Raw genomic sequence first — 20358 nt, 5'->3', positions numbered from 1 at the left:
CATAAGCAATGTACTGAATGTGCTGCCAAACGTGACAAAGACAATAAGAGACAGCGCAAATAAATCTGGGACCAGGTTACTCATGCATAACTTGAATTATGTGTAATACATGATTTATTGATGTGGATGGGAGATGTGTGTGTGATTGTAATTTCCACATTTAAGAGATAGATACAAGAACGTTGAGTTGAATAATAATTTGGTGTTGACACGCTTTTTACATTTCTTATTCAGATTTACTTGGAAAACTGAGAAACCTTCCAATCAAAACAGAGGAAGGGAAGTAGATTATTGAGATCATGTCCGCGGGAAGATGTTTTGGGGTGGGGAGGCTTTTCACCACTCTACTGACAAATATTGTTCTGCGCTCATACGGGAGTAATAAAGGCCTAGTGCACTAATTTGGTTAAAAAATATATATATATACCTAATTGTGATTTATCAGGGGGTGCTGCAGCACCCGCAGCACCCCTACTTCCTGTGGCAATGATTGAGATGCACTCTAAGTGCTTGCATGACTCAGGTTTCCATGGAAGTCTTTAATTAAAGATTCTACATTTTAGAGATAGAAGGCAGTTCATTCAGCTCATCATTCCGAGTAGATGGAAATGGCAATTGCAGCGATTTGTGTATACACGCACACACGCATGAACACACACACACACACAGACACACACACACACACACACACAGACACAGACACAGACACAGACACACACACAGACACACACACACACACACACACACACACACACACACACACACACACACACACACACACACACACACACACACACACACACACAGCGTTGGGCTATATACTTGAAAAGTGTAATCCGTTACTGATTACAGTTACATGAAAAATAATCAGTTACACACACACACACACACACACACACACACACACACACACACAGTCGTGGCCAAAAGTTTTGAGAATGACACAAATATTAATTTCCACAAAGTTTGCTGCTTCAGTGTCTTTAGATATTTTTGTCAGATGTTACTATGGAATACTGAAGTATAATTACAAGCATTTCATAAGTGTCAAAGGCTTTTATTGACAATTACATGAAGTTGATGCAAAGAGTCAATATTTGCAGTGTTGACCCTTCTTTTTCAAGACCTCTGCAATCCACCCCCTGGCATGCTGTCAATTAACTTCTGGGCCACATCCTGACTGATGGCAGCCCATTCTTGCATAATCAATGCTTGGAGTTTGTCAGAATTTGTGGGGTTTTGTTTGTCCACCCGCCTCTTGAGGATTGACCACAAGTTCTCAATGGGATTACGGTCTGTGGAGTTTCCTGACCCAAAATATTGAGGTTTTGTTTCCCGAGCTACTTAGTTATGTCACGCCCTGACCTTAGATATCTATTTTTTTCTATATATTTTGGTTAGGTCAGGGTGTCTCTAGGGTGTGTACTCTAGTTTTTGTATGTCTAGGGGTTTTTGTATGTCTATGTTGGCCTGATATGATTCCCAATCAGAGACAGCTGTTTATCTTTGTCTCTGATTGGGGATCATATTTAGGTAGCCATTTTCCTAATTTGTGTTGTGGGATCTTGACTATGTTAAGTTGCCTGTCTGCACTAATTTGTCTAGCATCACTCTTCGGTCAATGGATTTTGTTGTGTTTCATTCATTAAAAGAGAATGTACGCATACCACACTGCGCCTTGGTGTCACTCATACGACGAACGTGACAAGTTATCACTTTGCCTTCGTGCTGGAAAAGGCATTGTTCATCACCAAACTGTTCCTGGAGGGTTGGGAGAAGTTGCTCTCGGAGGATGTGTTGCTACCATTCTTTATTCATGGCTGTGTTCTTAGGCAAAATTGTAAGTGAGCCCACTCCCTTGGCTGAGAAGCAACCCCACACATGAATGGTCTCAGGATGCTTTACTGTTGGCACGACACAGGACTGTTGGTAGCGCTCACCTTGTCTTCTCCGGACAAGCTTTTTTCCAGATGCCCCAAACAATCAGAAAGAGGATTCATCAGAGAAAATGGTGGTCCTTCTGTAGCTCAGTTGGTAGAGCATGGCTCTTGTAACGCCAGGGTAGTGGGTTCGATTCCCGGGACCACCCATACGTAGAATGTATGCACACATGACTGTAAGTCGCTTTGGATAAAAGCGTCTGCTAAATGGCATATATAAAATGACTTTACTCCAGTCCTCAGCAGTCGAAACCCTGTACCTTTTGCAGAATTTCAATCTGTCCCTGATGTTTTTCCTGGAGATAAGTGGCTTCTTTGCTGCCCTTCTTGACACCAGGCCATCCTCCAGATGTCTTCGCCTCACTGTGCGTGCAGATGCACTCACACCTGCCTGCTGCCATTCCTGAGCAAGCTCTGTACTGGTGGTGCCCCGATCCTGCAGCTGAATCAACTTTAGGAGACGTCCTGGCGCTTGCTGGACTTTCTTGGGCGCCCCGAAGCCTTCTTCACAACAATTGAACCGCTCTCCTTGAAGTTCTTGATGATCCGATAAATGGTTGATTTAGGAGCAATCTTACTGGCAGCAATATCCTTGCCTGTAAAGCCCTTTTTGTGAAATGCAATGATGACAGCACATGTTTCCTTGCAAGTAACCATGGTTGACAGAGGAAGAACAATTATTCCAAGCACGACCCTCCTTTTGAAGCTTCCAGTTTGTTATTCGAACTCAGTCAGCATGACAGAGTGATCTCCAGCCTTGTCCTCGTCAACACTCACACCTGTGTTAACGAGATAATCAATTACATGATGTCAGCTGGTCCTTTTGTGGCAGGGCTGAAATGCAGTGGAAATGTTTTTTTTAGGATTCAGTTCATTTTCATGGCAAATAGGGACTTTGCAATTAATTGCAATTCATCTGATCACTCTTCATAACATTCTGGAGTATATGCAAATTGCCATCATACAAACTGAGGCAGCAGACTTTATGAAAATTAATATTTGTGTCATTCTCAACTTTTGGCCACGACTGTATATAAGACTCCCACTACTGGGAAAGATGGAGACACAGAAGAACAGGAATCAAAGGGAATGCAAATAAATGGCAGAATAAATCATATAATTAGTCATGAGAACAGTGCCCTGAAAAAACCCAGAACATTTTGCACAAAAATGAAAACTTAAACTCCATTTATAGAATTTCTCTTAAAATAAAATCTACCTCATTATGTTACCCAGGAAAAATGTCATACTCATCCCAAGAGTAATTGGATAGCTTTGCAAGAAAGTTTTCACGGCAACTGGCAGAATTTTGTTACATGATCAACTAATGGAAATCTTTTTTGAAAGCCAGGAAATATATTGTTGCAATAATGTTGCTTTCCCTTTACATTTGCCCCCTTCTCCATCACCCTTCTGTTTATCCTCTCAATCCCTCGTTCTTCTGTTCCTTCACTCCCTCCTTCTCATCCATACTTCCCTAATGTTCCACTCTCCTTCCCTCTGTCTCTCATCTCTTCCCTCTGCTCCTCCCTCCCTTCGGTCTCCATCTCTTCCCTCTGCTCCTCCCTCTCTTCTGTCTCTCATCTCTTCCCTCTGCTCCTCCCTCTCTTCTGTCTCTCATCTCTTCCCTCTGCTCCTCCATCTCTTCTGTCTCCATCTCTTCGTTCCTACTATTGTTTCTCTCCTACTCTTTTCTCATCCTTTTCCCCTCACCTCTGTTTTTCACTCTCCCTTTTAATCAACTCCTAAAGTTTTTGAAACTTGAACTTGAAATTATTTATTTATTTTGCTCCTTTGCACCCCATTATTTTTATTTCTACTTTGCACATTCTTCCATTGCAAAACTACCATTCCAGTGTTTTACTTGCTATATTGTATTTACTTTGCCACCATGGCCTTTTTTGCCTTTACCTCCCTTCTCACCTCATTTGCTCACATTGTATATAGACTTGTTTATAGTGTATTATTGACTGTCTGATTGTTTTACTCCATGTGTAACTCTGTGTCGTTGTATCTGTCGAACTGCTTTGCTTTATCTTGGCCAGGTCGCAATTGTAAATGAGAACTTGTTCTCAACTTGCCTACCTGGTTAAATAAAGGTGAAATATATATTTTTTAAATGCTTAATCTCCAACAGGGTGGCCTGTCAGTGGACTCCATCTCAGATCTTGTAGAGAGTCAGTCCCGCCTGTTGGAGGCGCTGCAGCTGTCCCACCCTGCAGAGCTGGAGCTGAAGAAGACTGCAGCAGGTGCCGGGGGGCGGACTCAGACCAAGTTGAGCCTCAACCCCATCTATAGACAGGTTCCCCGTGTGTTGGAGAGGTGCTGCTGCCACATAGAGAGACACGGTGAGACACAGAGGTCTGCTGATGTGACTGTTATAGCCCATCTAGCTAAAGCTTAGGCATTAGCTCGGGGAACCAACGTAAGTCTTCCGGTCTCATGCAAGGTTACCCATCATGCGAGTGTGGTTCATTGCACCATGTCTCTGACAATTATAAAGTGTAAAATATATGGGATAGAATTAGAGAGATCATGCTCTTTCATAATAATCTGAAGTGACTTTCTCTCCTTCTCCACAGGTCTACAAACTGTGGGGATCTTTCGTGTTGGGAGTTCCAAAAAGAGAGTTCGGCAGGTGAGTCTTTTTGCTCTCCATGCATAAATGTTAATGTCTTCAACGTTACAATTAGCTCTCCCCTGGTTAAGACCTATATACTAGCCAGTGTGTCGATGTACATTTGCTCTCCATATTACACGAACGATAGCCCAACTACAGCAGAATTGTGCATTACCTTCACATCATACAGTAGTTATTTATCCCTACTCGGTAGGACTAGCCAGTGTGTTGATGTTGTGGCAGGTGTACTTCTCTTCAGCTGTGTACTTTGTACTCAGGGCCGTTGATCCCTGTCATTTCCTGTTTAAAAAGAAATGCGTCACATGGGAAACTGACCTTATACTGTGTGTGTGGCCGGTGCATGTGAACTTATATGTGTGTGTGTGTGTGTGTGTGTGTGTGTGTGTGTGTGTGTGCTGACTCTCACATGGGTGCTGCCTCGAACTGTGCATTCTTTGTGTGTCTCCGTTGCCACTGCCTTTTAAGTGTGTGTCTGCTCGTTCTAGTGTGCGTGCGTGTTCTGATATGGTGCTGTTGTGTGTTTGCCCCACCTAGCTGCGTGAGGACTTTGACATAGGGACAGACGTGTGTTTGGATGAGGAGCACAGTGTCCACGATGTAGCGGCATTACTGAAGGAGTTCCTCAGAGACATGCCTGACCCTCTACTGCCAAGAGAGCTCTATGCTGCCTTCCTACACGCCAACCGTAAGGCACGCGCGCACAGTGACCCATACGACACACACTAGCCATACGAATGCAACCGTTGTCATTTTCTACAAGGTGAATTTATGCTCAACTCTATCTCTCTCTCTCTCTCTCTCTCTCTCTCTCTCTCTCTCTCTCTCTCTCTCTCTCTCTCTCTCTCTCTCTCTCTCTCTCTCTCTCTCTCTCTCTCTCTCTCTCTCTCTCTGTCTCTCTCTCTCTCTCTCTCTCTCTCTCTCTCTCTCTCTCTCTCTCTCTCTCTCTCTCTCTCTCTCTCTCTCTCTCTCTCTCTCTCTCTCTCTCTCTCTCTCTCTCTCTCTCTCTCAGTTCTGCGAGGGACAGACCAGCTAATGTACCTCCAGCAGCTGCTCTACCTGTTACCCCCCTGTAACTGTGATACCCTGCTCCGCCTCCTCACCCTGTTACACACCGTACAAAGCCACGCACAGGACACCACAGGACCACAGCACCAGGAGGTTAGTCCCAATGTGGGGGAGGGTAGGGTGAGGGGGGTAGGGGGGGTTCCGTGTTTGTGTGGGACTGTATCATTCTGTTCATCTGTCCATATTTTTTTCTGTCAGTTTGTTTTATCTGTCCGTCGTCAACACGTTACCTTCTCTCGCTCTCTCAAGAGGAGAGCACATAATAGATTTTGGGTTGTCTTAACCCTCTCTCTCTCCTGTTAAGGTTTCTGTCTCACCGGACCCTTTCTATATTATATACTGTCTCCTAACGCCTCTCTCTTTCTGTAGCTCACACTAACTAGCCTACACAGAAGGTAGACCTAATATGCGGTCTTTCCCCTAACCTCTGTCTCTCTCTCTTTCCCTAACTCATTCCTCTCTTTACCTGCAGTTCCCCGGCAACAAGATGACAGCAACCAACCTGGCAGTGATCTTTGGTCCCAACCTGCTGCAGGGGGAGAGGGGCGGAGGGGACAGGGAGATGAGTCCCCACGCCATGGGCATTGAGGACAGCGCTGCCATCATCAACGTCACCCTTCACCTTATACAGAACTACAGGCGACTGTTCACGGTAGTTGGAGTGTGTGGGTTGGGGGGGGAGTGGGGGGGGGTTCGGGTTTAAAAAATGTACGGATAGTCAGGAGCACACTCCAACACTCAGACATGATTTACAAACGAAGCATTTGTGTTTAGTGAGTCCCCCAGATTAGAGGAAGTAGGGATGTTCTTTTGATAAGTGTGTGAATTGGACCATTTTCCTGTCCTGCTAAGCATTCAACAACAGAGAACTTTTGGGTGTCAGGGAAAATGTATTGGGAATGTAGTGGAGTAAAGGTTGTCCAAAAATATAAATAGTAAAGTACAGATACCACAAAAAATCGACTTTAGGTAGCACTTTAAAGTACTTTACACCACTGTGCGTGTTAGCAGGCGCGAGCGTGTGTGTGTCACCCTCCTCTCCTCCTCTCCCCAGGTGTCAGCAGAGCTCCAGCAGGAGGTATTGATGAGTCTCATCCAGACAGATCCTGACATCATCGACTATCTCCTCCGCAGGAAACTCAGGTAGGTGTACACTTCAGGGCCCATATTTACAAACAGTCCACTATGATCTAAAAGGCTAAACTGATTCTGGATCAGCACTTCAGTTGTCTCTGAGTCTTAGTGTTGTGTGTTTCAATATCTCTATTTGTGGCGCTGCAAGACTTCTTGCAACGTGGATAATAGAATACTCTAGTCTCTCTACTTGCTCTCCTCCCCCTTTTTTCTCTCTCCGTTCCTCTCCTTTCTTTCCCCTACTCTCCTCCTCCCACAGTGGCAGTCACCTGACGGTGGAGACGGCAGACACAGCGGGGGGTCGGCGGGACACGGGGGCATCTCTGGACTCTGTAGGGGCGTCTAGTGGCAGCCTGTCACCCCTGGAGCCCTCGCCCCTCTTCAACCCCGACGAGCCCGGGGACAGCAGGCTGACCACAGAGGTGTTCCTTAACCTCAACGTCCTGCAACGCCACCATAACAACAAGAAACGTAAGTCATCGAGTTTAGGTTTAAGATCAGATTTAGGCTAAGGTTCAGGTTTGGATTTAGGTTTAAAGAGCGTCCTGGATGTCTTCTGAAAACCACCACAACAGGAAAAGGAAGTTACTTATTCCTCCAGGGTCCCACTTCTTTTATTACACCCATAGCAGGTGGACACAACCACAACAGGAAAGTTAAGTCACACATATAGTATATAACGGGGTTGGATTTCAGTTACAATACCATCAGCAGGTATACTACATTGAACACAAATATAAACGCAACATGTAAAGTGTCGGTCCCATGTTTCATGAGCTGAAATGAAAGATCACAGAAATGTTCCATACGCATGAAAAGCTTATTTCTCTGAAGTTTTGTGCACACAATTATTTACATCCCTGTTAGTGAGCATTTCTCCTTTGCCAAGATAATCCATCCACCTGACAGATGTGGCATGTCAAGAAGCTGATTAAACAGCATGATCATTACACAGGTGCACCTTGTGCTGGGGACAATAAACGGCAACTCTAAAATGTGCAGATTTGTCACGCAACACAATGACACAGATGTCACAGTTTTGAGGAAGTGTGCAGTTGGCATGCTGACTGCAGGAATGTCGCCAGCGAATTTAATGTTAACTTCCATAAGCTGCCTCCAACGTCATTTTAGAGAATTTGGCAGTGCAAATTTGGTCTCACAGCTGCAGACCTTGTGTAACCACGCCAGCCCAGGTCCGCCACATCCGGCTTCTTCACCTGCAGGATCGTCTGAGACCAGCCATCCGGACAGCTGATGAAACTGTGGGTTTGCATAACCGAAGAATTTCTGCACAAACTTTCAGAAACCATCTCAGGGGAAGCTCATCTGCCTGCTCGTCGTTCTCACCAGGGTTTTGACCTGACAGCAGTTTGGCGTTGTAACCAACTTCAGTGGGCAAATGGTCACCTTCAATGGCCACTGGCATGCTGGAGAAGTGTGCTCTTCACACTGGAGAAGAATCCAGGTTTCAACTGTACCGGGCAAATGGCAGACATGTGGGCAAGTGGTGGTGTTACGGTGGGGTTATGGTATGGGGAGGCATAATCTACAGATAACAAACACAATTGCATTTTATCGATGGCAATTTTTAACGCACAATGATACATGACGAGATTCTGAGACCCATTGTCGTGCCATTCATCCACTGCCATCACCACATGTTTCAGCATAATAATGCATGGTGGCCCCATGTCGCAAGGATCTGTACACAATTCCTGGAAGCTGAAATTGTCCCAGTTCTTCCATGGCCCGCATACTCACCAGACATGTCACCCATTGAGCATGTTTGGGATGCTCTGGATCGTGTTCTGTTTCCCTCCATTATCCAGCAACTTCGCACAGCTGTTAAAGAGGAGTGGGACAACATTCCACAGGCCACAATCAACAGCCTGATTAAGTCTATGCGAAGGAGATGTGTTGCGCTGCTTGAGACATGGTGGTCACACCAGATACTGACTGGTTTTCTGATCCACGGCCCAACCTTTTTTGTTGTTGTTGGTATCTGTGACCAACAGATGCATGTCTGCATTCCCAGTTGTGAAATCCATTCAGTGTACCTTAGCGGGACAGGAGTCATCGATATTTATGGTGTCACTACACCTTTATGAGCTCTGTTGGTATGCAACATCCAGCTAGGGTTAAATTTAGGGTTATGGTTGAGCCGAGGTGTGGATGTGCTAGGATTAGGGTTGAGTCGGAGTGTAGACCTAAAGCTAGAGTTGACCCGGGGTGTGGACATGAAGCTAGGCTTAGTGTTAGGGTTGAGCCGTGGTGTGGACATGAAGCTAGGCTTAGTGTTAGGGTTGAGCCGGGGTGTAGACATGAAGCTAGGCTTAGTGTTAGGGTTGAGCCGTGGTGTGGACATGAAGCTAGGGTGAGGGTTAGGATTAGGGTTGAGCCCGGGTGTAGACATGAAGCTAGGGCGAGGGTTAGGATTAGGGTTGAGCCGAGGTGTAGACATGAAGCTAGGGAGAGGGTTAGCATTAGGGTTGAGCCGGGTGTATACATGAAGCTAGGGTGAGGGTTAGGATTAGGGTTGAGCCGGGTGTAGACATGAAGCTAGGGCGAGGGTTAGGATTAGGGTTGAGCCGGGGTGTAGACATGAAGCTAGGGCGAGGGTTAGGATTAGGGTTGAGCCGAGGTGTAGACATGAAGCTAGGGTGAGGGTTAGGATTAGGGTTGAGCCGGGTGTAGACATGAAGCTAGGGTGAGGATTAGGGTTGAGCCGTGGTGTAGACATGAAGCTAGGGTGAGGGTTAGGATTAGGGTTGAGCCGGGGTGTAGACATGAAGCTAGGGTGAGGGTTAGGATTAGGGTTGAGCCGGGGTGTAGACATGAAGCTAGGGTGAGGGTTAGGATTAGGGTTGAGCCGGGGTGTAGACATGAAGCTAGGGTGAGGGTTAGGATTAGGGTTGAGCCGGGGTGTAGACATGAAGCTAGGGTGAGGGTTAGGATTAGGGTTGAGCCGGGGTGTAGACATGAAGCTAGGGTGAGGGTTAGGATTAGGGTTGAGCCGGGGTGTAGACATGAAGCTAGGGTGAGGGTTAGGATTAGGGTTGAGCCGGGGTGTAGACATGAAGCTAGGGTGAGGGTTGGGATTAGGGTTGAGCCGGGGTGTAGACATGACGCGAGGGTGAGGGTTGGGATTAGGGTTGAGCCGGGGTGTAGACATGAAGCTAGGGTGAGGGTTAGGATTAGGGTTGAGCCGGGGTGTAGACATGAAGCTAGGGTGAGGGTTAGGATTAGGGTTGAGCCGGGGTGTAGACATGAAGCTAGGGTTAGAGATAAGGCCAGGCACCATAGGCTGAAATGAAATGTTTGCATCTACCTATCAATTGAGATTTGTTGGTATTTTGGTACATTGGTATTTTCCAAAAAATGATAAACAATATAATGGATGCAAATGTATATTTTTGTTGGTTTATCATCATACTACTGTCATAAACATTTTTATGAATTTTAACCACTTTAAAATGGACGCATCAATAATTTCAAAGCTCACTATATTGAATTGCACAATGTAAAAGCCCATTTCATAGAGAATATTTCAAACCAGACTATATTTATTAACTTACTTCAAAGAGATAGTGAATGGGTCTAAATATGGGTTTGTCATTTGGTAGTCTAATTTCAGCGTACTTGTCTTTAACTGCCATTTCCTGAAAGCCAGACTCTTCCTGCATTTTTTCGTCTTCAGAAGCATCTGCATTCCCCATATGTTGTGTGGTTATGCTTAGATATATTCTCCAGACTGGCTCGGGGGGAATTGTTGATATGTTGTAAATGTTTTATTCTAGATAACATTTTCTTTGGTGAAAAATGTGCCAAAAAAATGCATTTTATGTACGTTTTTGCATTTTACAGCAAGATGAAAAAAGTACTCCTCCCCAAGCCAACTCTAGACAAGTCTTCTCCTGGAATGTCTTAACAAAATTAAACCAAAATATTTCAAATGACTTCATCCAGTGGCCAGAAAAATAGATTTGCGTGATATGCAAATACGGGCATATTTACTGAACATAGCCTAATTTGCATATTCTGCTAAAATATATATTTTAAGTATTATTATTTGTAAAATTATTTCTTAAAAGTTGATTGTCATATGATTAAGATTAAAACATTTTGGTGGGGTGGGGGGTGGGGGGGGGGCCTTAACAGAATAATAAGATCAGTATAGTAAGAGCTTGATAACATTGTAATAACAAAGTAACATTCTAATGACATTGTAATAACAATGTCTCTGGTTTTGGAGGATTCAAGCACTGTTAAAGACAACAAACCCTATCAACAAACCAAAGCCAATTTGGCCAAGCGGTATCAACGATGGCATCAAACCATCCCCAAGCAAGATGGCGCGCGTGGGGAGAGGTTTACAGATATGAATGTTGACTTGTTGAAATCCATCAATGAAAGGCTTGCCAAACTTGATATCTTGGATATACTACGAGAGCATTATGTGCCAGTCTAGAATTCAGCCAATATTGGATTGATGATCTAAGGAAAGAGAACACGGCACTGAAAGGTACTGTAGACTCTATTCATGGTGGAGGTGGTGCCAAAGGGGAACAAACAACTTAAAGAAACCTTGCTTGATATACAGTGTCGATCAATGCGGGACAATCTCATCTTTTCAGGGGGACCGGAGAATGACAACAGCAGAGGCTGTGAGGACACTGTCCGGGACATTGTCAACTCAACTGAAACTGCCCACAGATGTCGTGCGTAATGTCACTTTCTTCAGAGTCCTTAGAATGTCCACTTTCTCCAGAGTCCTTAGCCTTTTCCCAGAAGCCTTTGGGAAAAGGCCACGGGCTATTATTGCAGGTTTTGAACATGTTAAGCAAAAGGAAATGGCAAAGAGCTGGTGCAGAGAACTCCGAAACACTGACTTTGGAATGAATGATCACTTTCCCCACGGAGATCAATGAAAAGAGAAAGAAACTGTATCGCATCATGAAAGAAAAGCGTTACCTGAACCAACGAGTCTCCTTGGTGATGTAAAGTTTATCCATCAATGGGAAACTGTATCGGGACTCTAGAGTAACTCCCTGGTTATTTGAATCCAATGTTCAAATCTGAGTTTGTGTGCTGTAGTGTGTCATGTCAACCTCAACTATAACGAATACATGCTCTATTGATCTTCACTTGACAAGGAAAGGGCTGCATATAGCTCAGGTTAATGTATGCAGTATTCCTAACAAAATACATTCCATTTTTGTTTTACTTGGTCAACATAAATAATATTCATATATTAGCTTTGACCGAAATGCATTCGGATGCATCTGTAAATGATGGGCAAAGGAATATTAATGGATATAGTCTACTGAGAAGGAATAGGAATGGTGGGGGTGTAGCACTGGGCAATTCAGAATCATAAACATCAAGGTCATCCCTCCTCTTAAAAGGTATGTCAAATAGAGGCAATATGGGCTCATCTGCCTCACCAGGCAGCCATATTGGAAGGATGTGTGTCTAGACCTCCTAGCTCTAAGGTGTCCTATCTGGATGACTTATGCACTGGGTTTGACCAGGCCACAGATAGTAACAGAGATGTATTGATCTTGGGTGATATCAATATAAATGGGAAGGATCATAATAATTCAAATAGAACTAAATTAATGAGATATCCCGAGAGCTGTGGTTTGAAACAAATGGTTAATGATACTATTAGATCATGAACTAAGTTAGGTCACCGTTCGGACATGTGCGTTGATCTGATCTTATGTAATATACCATTGCAATGATTAACCAAGAATATGCATATCCTTGCTTCAGGGCCTGAGCTACAGGCATTTAGATTTGGGTATGTCATTTAGGTGAAAATTGAAAAAAAGGGTCCGATCCTTAAAAGCCAGATCAATGCCAGTGGGCTGGACAGACCATAATATTGTGACCATAACCATGAACACCAAGGTTCCAAAGAAACCCCCTAGGATTTTGGTCATAATCCATTTCAAAATTATTTGGCTGCTGTACCTTGGGAGCTGATTTATCTAGAGGATGATTTAAATCACACTTCAGAATGTTTTATTGATTTGCTCACTGAGGTAACGGACCATCATGCCCCAGTAAGAAAGAGTAGAGTTGGGGCTTGTCCATTTCCATGGATTGGGTGAGGCATTTTCTCCAAAAATATGGCAAAAGTGTTAATCAATTTCCAGTTTCGATTTGGCTAACAGAATTATAGGACACCACGTAATTATGCAGTTAAATTGATCGTAAGAAAAAGTATGGAATACAGTTAAGGGCTTACTTGGTACATCTATCTCATCATGACCATCTAGTGTGGAGGGTGACGGCAGAACAATAACAAAACCAGCTGATATTGCCAATCATCCTATTGAAGTCATTACCCAATGGTAAATTTGGTTATGATCTTATGGACATTTGTTTTACTTCGCTATGCTGCTCCCCAGATTGCAGCTCCTTTGAAATACATATTTAATTGGATCACTGGAAAAGGGGACATTTCCAAATATATGGAAGCATGCTAAACTGTGTCCAACCCTGAAAGACAGCAAAGAACCCATTACTCCTGCCAATAGTTGACCAATTAGTCTACCCTCCAATATATTAATGAGTGAAGGGAGTATTGTGAGTAGACAAATATGGGAGTACATAGAAAAGAATGATCTGATCACAGCCAACCAGCAAGCTTATTGCAAAAATTTAAATTAATTGGTTGACATGACTGACCAGAGGCTCAATGCTATAGACAATAGCAGGTTTTGACAAAATTATTTTATTATGGGTTTAAGGAGTCAGCATTGAATTGGGTACAGTCATATCTAACTGACAGGAAACAGTCCACCTATATCAATGGGTCGTATTCTTCCCCTCATGCTTTAAACTGTGGTACCGCAGGGCAGCTGCTTTGGGCCACTTCTTTACTTAGTATATACCAACGACCTTCCTTATGTCTTATCTGAAACTCAAGCTACTATATCTGCAGATGAAACTACAATTTATACAGCAAGATAATCAGTTCAACAGGTACACCAAGCTCTACAAGTAGATCTGGGAAATATCAGGGAGTGGGTTTGCTGGAACAAACTTGTTTTGAACGCCAAGAAAACCAAGGTTATGTTGGTCTGTTCCACCAGGAAAAGGCCAACACAGAATGGGATACAGTTAAGTATGGAGTGAGTACCAATTGAGGATCAGAAACCAAACTACTAGGGGTCCAGCTAGACAACTGCTTATCGTGGTCATCTCAAATAACTCATCAATGTAAAAAAAAAAATAAGAATTACAACTGATCAGAAGGATAGCTAAATATTTACTGGGAAAGATTCTTAAGCAAACAACCCAGGCATTAATTGAGAGTCAGGTGAACTACTGTTCTGTGGTCTGGGGAAATGCATCAGCAAGTGAAATTAGAAGGATGCAGACTGAACAGAACAAAGCAGCAACGAGTGTTTTAAGGTGGAGATATGGTAATTCTGTTGTAGTCATGCACAATGTTCTCGGTTGGTCATCAATCAACAAGATTATTGGAGAAAAAAAATGCTTATTTTATTTCACAATTTACACTGTTTAAAACAGCCAAACTCCATTCACAATGGTATTCAGTTGGTAAGAGACAGTCATTCAGTAAATACTAGGAATAGATTGTCCACTATCTGTGTTAGACATAAAAGAAAAATAGGCAAAAGAATATTTCGATTCAGACCAATAAAGATATTGAATCATTTATCTGAGCAAACCAGAATCCTTTCAATAAATAATTAAAAAAATACTTTAGAACCATTTAAATATAATACATTGGAAGGTAGATGAAGGAATCAATCTATATTTTCAGACTGTTTAGAGCACATATGTCAGAGTCAAGGCCCGCGGGCCACATCCGGCCCGCGAGAAGGTTTTTTACGGCCCCTGGGATGATCTTGATTTATTATTAGAACCGGCCCGCAGACCGCAGCAAGCCGGCAGCCCGCAGATCTTTTACACGCACCAATACTACATTTCCCACAATGCAACGGTGACGCACCGAGCAGTAGGCTGCTTCATTTCAACATTTATTGGCACAGCAGTTGTCAGCATCACAGTAAAATTAACTTTCAGATACCCATCAAAAATGGCAAAACGGAAGGTGGACACTGAGAACCGGGGGTTTCAAACAAGGTGGGAGTCGGAGTATTTGTTCACGGAGGTAGCTGGAAAACCTGTGTGTCTTCTGTGTGGAGAAAGTGTGGCGGTACTGAAAGAGTATAATCTGAGACGACATTATGAAACGAAACACGCGGACAAAAACAAGAATATGGACATGGAACAAAGGCTACAAAAGGCAGAGGAATTAAAACGAGGCCTCAAATCTCGACAGGCTCTGTTCAAAAGCCAAATCACAAGGCCAGGCTGCTGTCAAGGCCAGTTTTATTTTGGCAGAAGAGATCGCTAAATCAGCCCGGCCATTTACGGAGGGGGATTTCATCAAAAACTGCATGATTAAAGTTTGTGACGAAGTTTGCCCAGAAAAAAGGCAACTCTTTTTAAATGTGAGTCTGAGCAGAAACACCATTGCCGAGAGAGTAGACCAGTTGTCCATCAATCTAAAAGAGCAGCTTGTGAAAAAGGGAAAAGATTTCATTGCATATTCCTTGGCTGTGGATGAGAGCACCGACATTTCTGACATTGCCCAGTTGTCAATTTTCATCCGCGGAGTGGACTCCAGCCTAAGCGTGACAGAGGAGTTTTTGGCTTTACGTCCTATGCATGGCACAACTACGGGGCATGATTTGTATGAAGAGGTGTCAAGATGTGTAAATGAGATGGAGCTGCCTTGGGAAAAACTCGTGGGTTTGACAACCAACGGAGCACCTGCGATGTGTGGACACAGGAGCGGACTGGTGGCGAAGATACGGGAAAAGATGCAAGAGGAAAACGCGACAGGTGAGCTGACAGCTTATCATTGTATCATACACCAGGAAGCGTTGTGCGGTAAAGCCTTGAAAATGGAGCATGTAATGAGCATCATCACGCGCACAGTTAACTTTATCAGAGCCAAAGGTTTGAATCACCGCCAGTTCAAGGCATTTCTGACGGAGTTAGAAACGGAGCATGGTGATTTGCCTTATCACACAGAGGTGCGATGGCTAAGCCAGGGAAAGGTGCTTCAAAGATGTTTCGAGCTTCGTGAGGAGATTTGTCTGTTCTTGGACAGCAAAGGGAAAGACACAACACAACTCCGAGACTAAATGTTTCTGTGTGAAATGGCTTTTCTGTGTGACATTACGAGTCATCTGAATGCAATGAACTTGCAGCTGCAGGGTCGGGATCGTGTCATCTCTGATATGTACAGTACAGTGAAGGCATTTAAAACCAAACTGACTCTGTGGGAGACGCAGATGCGGAAAGAAAATTTGAGCCACTTTCCCAGCTGCCAGACCATGAAAGAGAAGCTCTCTACCAGTGCGTTCCCGAGCGCACAGTTGGCTGATAAAATAGGTATGCTTGCCGCTGACTTTCGACGCCGATTTGCTGACTTTGAAGCACAAAAAAGCAGGTTGGAACTGCTCGGTAACCCATTTGCTGTTGACGTGGAAAGCTCACCACCAAACCTCCAAATGGAGTTGATTGACCTCCAATGCAATGATGCACTGAGGGCAAAATATGCGGCAGTGGGTGCTGCGGAGTTCGCCCGTTTCCTCCCCGACACAATGCCCCAGCTGCGCATCCAGGCTGCTCAAACGTTGTCTATGTTTGGCAGCACATACCTGTGTGAACAACTGTTTTCTTTGATGAACTTGAACAAAACATCACACAGAAGTCGACTTACTGCTGAACACCTCCACTCAATTCTGAGGATTTCCTCAGCTCAGAGCCTTACCCCGAACATGGATGAACTTGTGGAAAAGATGGGACACCACCAAGTATCACCCTCAACCTCAAACAAGTGAACATTACTGTGCAATCACATATTTAGAGTTTTTACTCAGTTCAAGTTTAAAAGTTAAAGTTTAATATTTGTTTTCACTGCATGTTACTTCTCCTTAAACAAAGTGTTGTTTTTGATTAATAGATTTTTGCACTTTATTTTATTGTATTTCAATCCAATTATATTTTAAAAATATTTCAGTTGAGTGGATGATAGAAAATTGCTATTATTGCTTTTTTCTTTGAAGTAAATTTAGCCCACTTTTGCTAAAATAGAAAATATAGGCTACTGATGGTGCCTTGAATACCGGTTTCTTTCATTTAATGTTCATGTTATGGGGATTTTTATATAAAGGAAATTTGTCTGTGTCTGTTGAAAATTAAAGATTACTGACAGAGCCATAAGAAAATATTGCTTTATTTATCTGATCATATTGGAATATATTTGTTAGGTTTTCAGTAGGTTCAATTAGGTTCACTAGACTATATGCGTCATTTAAAAATTTTTCAATGAACATTCGAACAGTCCGGCCCTCGGCTTGTAGCTAAATTTTTTATTTGGCCCTCCGTCCATTTGACTTTGACACCCCTGGTTTAGAGTAATTATCTGGTCAGTTTGTAACAGTGTGTTATGTGAAAATGTGATCGTATTATAGCTTGTATTTTAATGTTTAAGGACTCTTGGAAGATCAGTCCAATTAAGGACTAAAAGAGATCCTAATGAAATAAAAGCTCTCCCTCACCAGGTTCCAACGAGACCCCGTCCAAGTCCATTGGTCAGATGAGACAGTTCCACTCCCACCACAACCTACTGAGTCTGGCCCAGCCCTCCAGTAGCTCCAGAGTCCACCCAGAGGACAGCCAACACCATGCCCAGGAACGGAGGATTCCGCTGGGCGAAGGTCTGAGCTTCACCCTGGGGGCTGCCTCATGCTCCAGCCTGGGAGGACAGGGGGAAAACAGTATCTGGGTGAGGCAGACACCCCAGGAGGAGAAAGAGAAAGCCTCTCCTAGTCATACAAGTCATTTTTGGGACTTCTTCACAGGCAAGGGCTCAGGGTCTGAGACCATGGTATGACAGGATAGAACACTGGGGGGGGTGCAGGGTGGATTGGGACTAGAAATGGTTGGACTGGCCCACCATGCCTTTGTCTGGTCTGCCCTATTGTCATTTCTGGGTGGCTGGGAGGTGGTTGGACCACGTTGAGGGACACTGATATAGAGTAGTGTTTATACGTATTCATACGAGTGCAAACGTAGACCGCACACACACATTGTTGTAATGTGTGAATTTATATATTTTACTATAGAGCCTTCCCCTCTATCCCTCAACTTATCCATGATCTCTCATGATGCTACACTGAGCTCCATCCAAACAGCCAGAAAAAAAAAAAACATCAGTGGCTGTATCCTTTATGATCATCTATATTCTGAACCCTCTGTTGGGTAACTGAACACTTAACGTTTGATACAGCTGAAGACCAAGGAGACGATGGGCAACACTCTGTAAATACATCAGTGTTTTAAACCGTGAAGACTACGGGCTCGATTCGTAAAGTTCTGCGTTGGAGCCTGATTGACATTTTAAAGACAACGTTCCCACGCTAGCTGAGACTGCATTCACGTTAACCGCTGCGTAGGTCGGCTCAATCGGGAAATTAATTCAATCCCAAAAGTGCTTTCTCGAATCTCATATATTGGGTTTGAAACATTGGTTGCCATGACAAGGTGACATTTTTCCATATGTACAGAAAAGTATATAATCGTTCAATGCGTTTGCTTCATCTTCTGGTAAAATGTCACCCCACACAATTTCTGTCTGGAACTTATCACGCTTCACAGGACCATAGTAATTAACTACCGGGGACAATGTGGCCATAGAGAGCCCATGTATTCAATAACTAAAGAACTGCTTGAGGATTGAGACAACTTCTTATAGTAAACCTGTCCCTACCATGTAAATGCAGTATTGTCTGTTTTTTTGTATGTATATAAAAAAAAAAAATGTAGGCTTGTGTGCATCCAGTCTCTGTATTTGTTCTGGACCTTATTGAATTGCAGTATTGATATCCAACAAAAGACTTGTTCCATGAGGTGCTTGCTATCCTGTAAATATTAATCTCACTCTTGTACCATTAGACAGTACGTGTCATTTTTTTGGGGGGGGGGGCAATACTTTTCTATACTTTGTAAACACGCAAGCAATATCCCCTCAAGGTGTAGCTAGATTTCAAACTGTCTATTTTCTTACAGGTGTTTCTTGCATCTATGTACAAGATTTGAATTAAAATGTACAATTGTTGCTTCGTTATCCTTTATTGAATCCAGTGGGGGTAAAACAGATTTAGAAACACAAAACAGGGTTGTTGATTCATAGCTTACTGAAGCAAGAAGTCCCTTGTGTAATGTTTGGGGAAATTCTGTATTTTGGGAATTTCATCTACTTTTCCATAAGACATGACCGTGTAGAACAGCAGCAACCCCTAGGGGGAACAAAGCATCAGCAAAGTTCAGTAAATGTTCTACTTAGAAAATGTAACAGAACCAGTGCACACATGCAGAGAGAAAGAGACAAGACACTTTTTCCATCTTAAACCAGTTATTTATTGGAGAAAGTTGAGACCAAAACCTTTTTTCCCCCAAACATACAAATGTTCACTGCATCCGGGCCGCGACATCTCACTTTGCACCCCAATAAACACTCCTCCCCTTCTCAAAGTGCACTTCAACTTAAATCACTTTACACAGAGCAGTGCCGGGTTCAATTCCTATTACATTCTTGGCGAGTTAAAGTAGTGAAATGGACATCTGTGGACAAATCCCCCATGGCAAATTCAGTTGACTGGGATTGAAATGAAATTACCACCCCAGGAAATGTTTCTAGGACCAGGGATTTTTCCTGATCAGGAAAAACATCCTGGTCGTAATTGAATATGATCAATCGTATAGACCTCTTATTTCAAGCAAGCAATTAATTATACTCCAATAACATCTTTATATTTACACATTTTCAATGTCTCCATCCCAAATGGCACCCTATTCCCTATGTAGTGCACTACTTTTGAACAGCACCCTATTCCCTATATAGTGCACTACTTTTAACAGCCCTATGGGCCCTGGTCAAAAGTAGTGCACTACATAGGGAATAGGGTGACATTTGGGACAAACATTCTCTCAAATATAACCCCAAATAAATCACAACCCCATTCATCTCAGCTGCCTACACAAGAATGGTAGGTCTAAATTAGTCAAATATATATAGAAAAAGTTAATAATAATACTTAAAATAAACTAACTTCAGACCCTAGTTTCAATTTGTTGTTCCCACCCATGTCTTCTGAACCATCACTACCCCTCTCATCAAGTTTATGGAAGTATGGTGGTGTATGCGTCCCAAATGGTGCCCTTTTCCCTATGTAGTACAACACACAGGGAATGGGGTGCCATTTGGGACACAACTGGTATATGGTGTCAGTACGTACACAGAATTTCTTTAGAAGAAAAAGAACAGCCAACTCTCCTCGTGTCCTTTCCTTCGCCTAAACCGGTCATAGTCATTGGTTACGTGAGAAACCTCATCAGCGGCTGGGACATACATAGGAGCAAAAATAGTTTCCAGCGCATCTTGAAATCGTTGTTCCTACAAATTTTGCTGTAGATTTTGAACGGTTGGAGTGATTACCACCTATAAAAGCTGTGCAGGGC

The 20358-nt window shown here is 43.3% G+C and overlaps 1 protein-coding gene across 2 annotated transcripts in view; it reads left to right on the top strand.

The window, feature by feature from the left end:
• arhgap36 (Rho GTPase activating protein 36) overlaps positions 1–18955 on the top strand; it is a 95648-nt gene extending 76693 nt beyond the window's left edge. For both annotated transcript variants that reach the window (XM_052460016.1, XM_052460017.1), the window contains exons 6-13: positions 4078–4288; positions 4523–4578; positions 5116–5266; positions 5591–5739; positions 6119–6298; positions 6701–6789; positions 7040–7251; positions 17400–18955. In XM_052460016.1, the coding sequence (XP_052315976.1) occupies positions 4078–4288; positions 4523–4578; positions 5116–5266; positions 5591–5739; positions 6119–6298; positions 6701–6789; positions 7040–7251; positions 17400–17731 (1380 nt within the window). In that variant the 3' untranslated portion in view covers positions 17732–18955. The remainder of the gene's footprint in view (positions 1–4077; positions 4289–4522; positions 4579–5115; positions 5267–5590; positions 5740–6118; positions 6299–6700; positions 6790–7039; positions 7252–17399) is intronic.
• The last annotated feature ends 1403 nt before the right edge of the window (positions 18956–20358 follow it).

Source organism: Oncorhynchus keta, chromosome 13 (assembly GCF_023373465.1).
Source record: "Oncorhynchus keta strain PuntledgeMale-10-30-2019 chromosome 13, Oket_V2, whole genome shotgun sequence".
Taxonomy (NCBI): Eukaryota; Metazoa; Chordata; class Actinopteri; order Salmoniformes; family Salmonidae; genus Oncorhynchus; species Oncorhynchus keta.
This window is presented reverse-complemented; position numbering and strand designations above follow the sequence as displayed.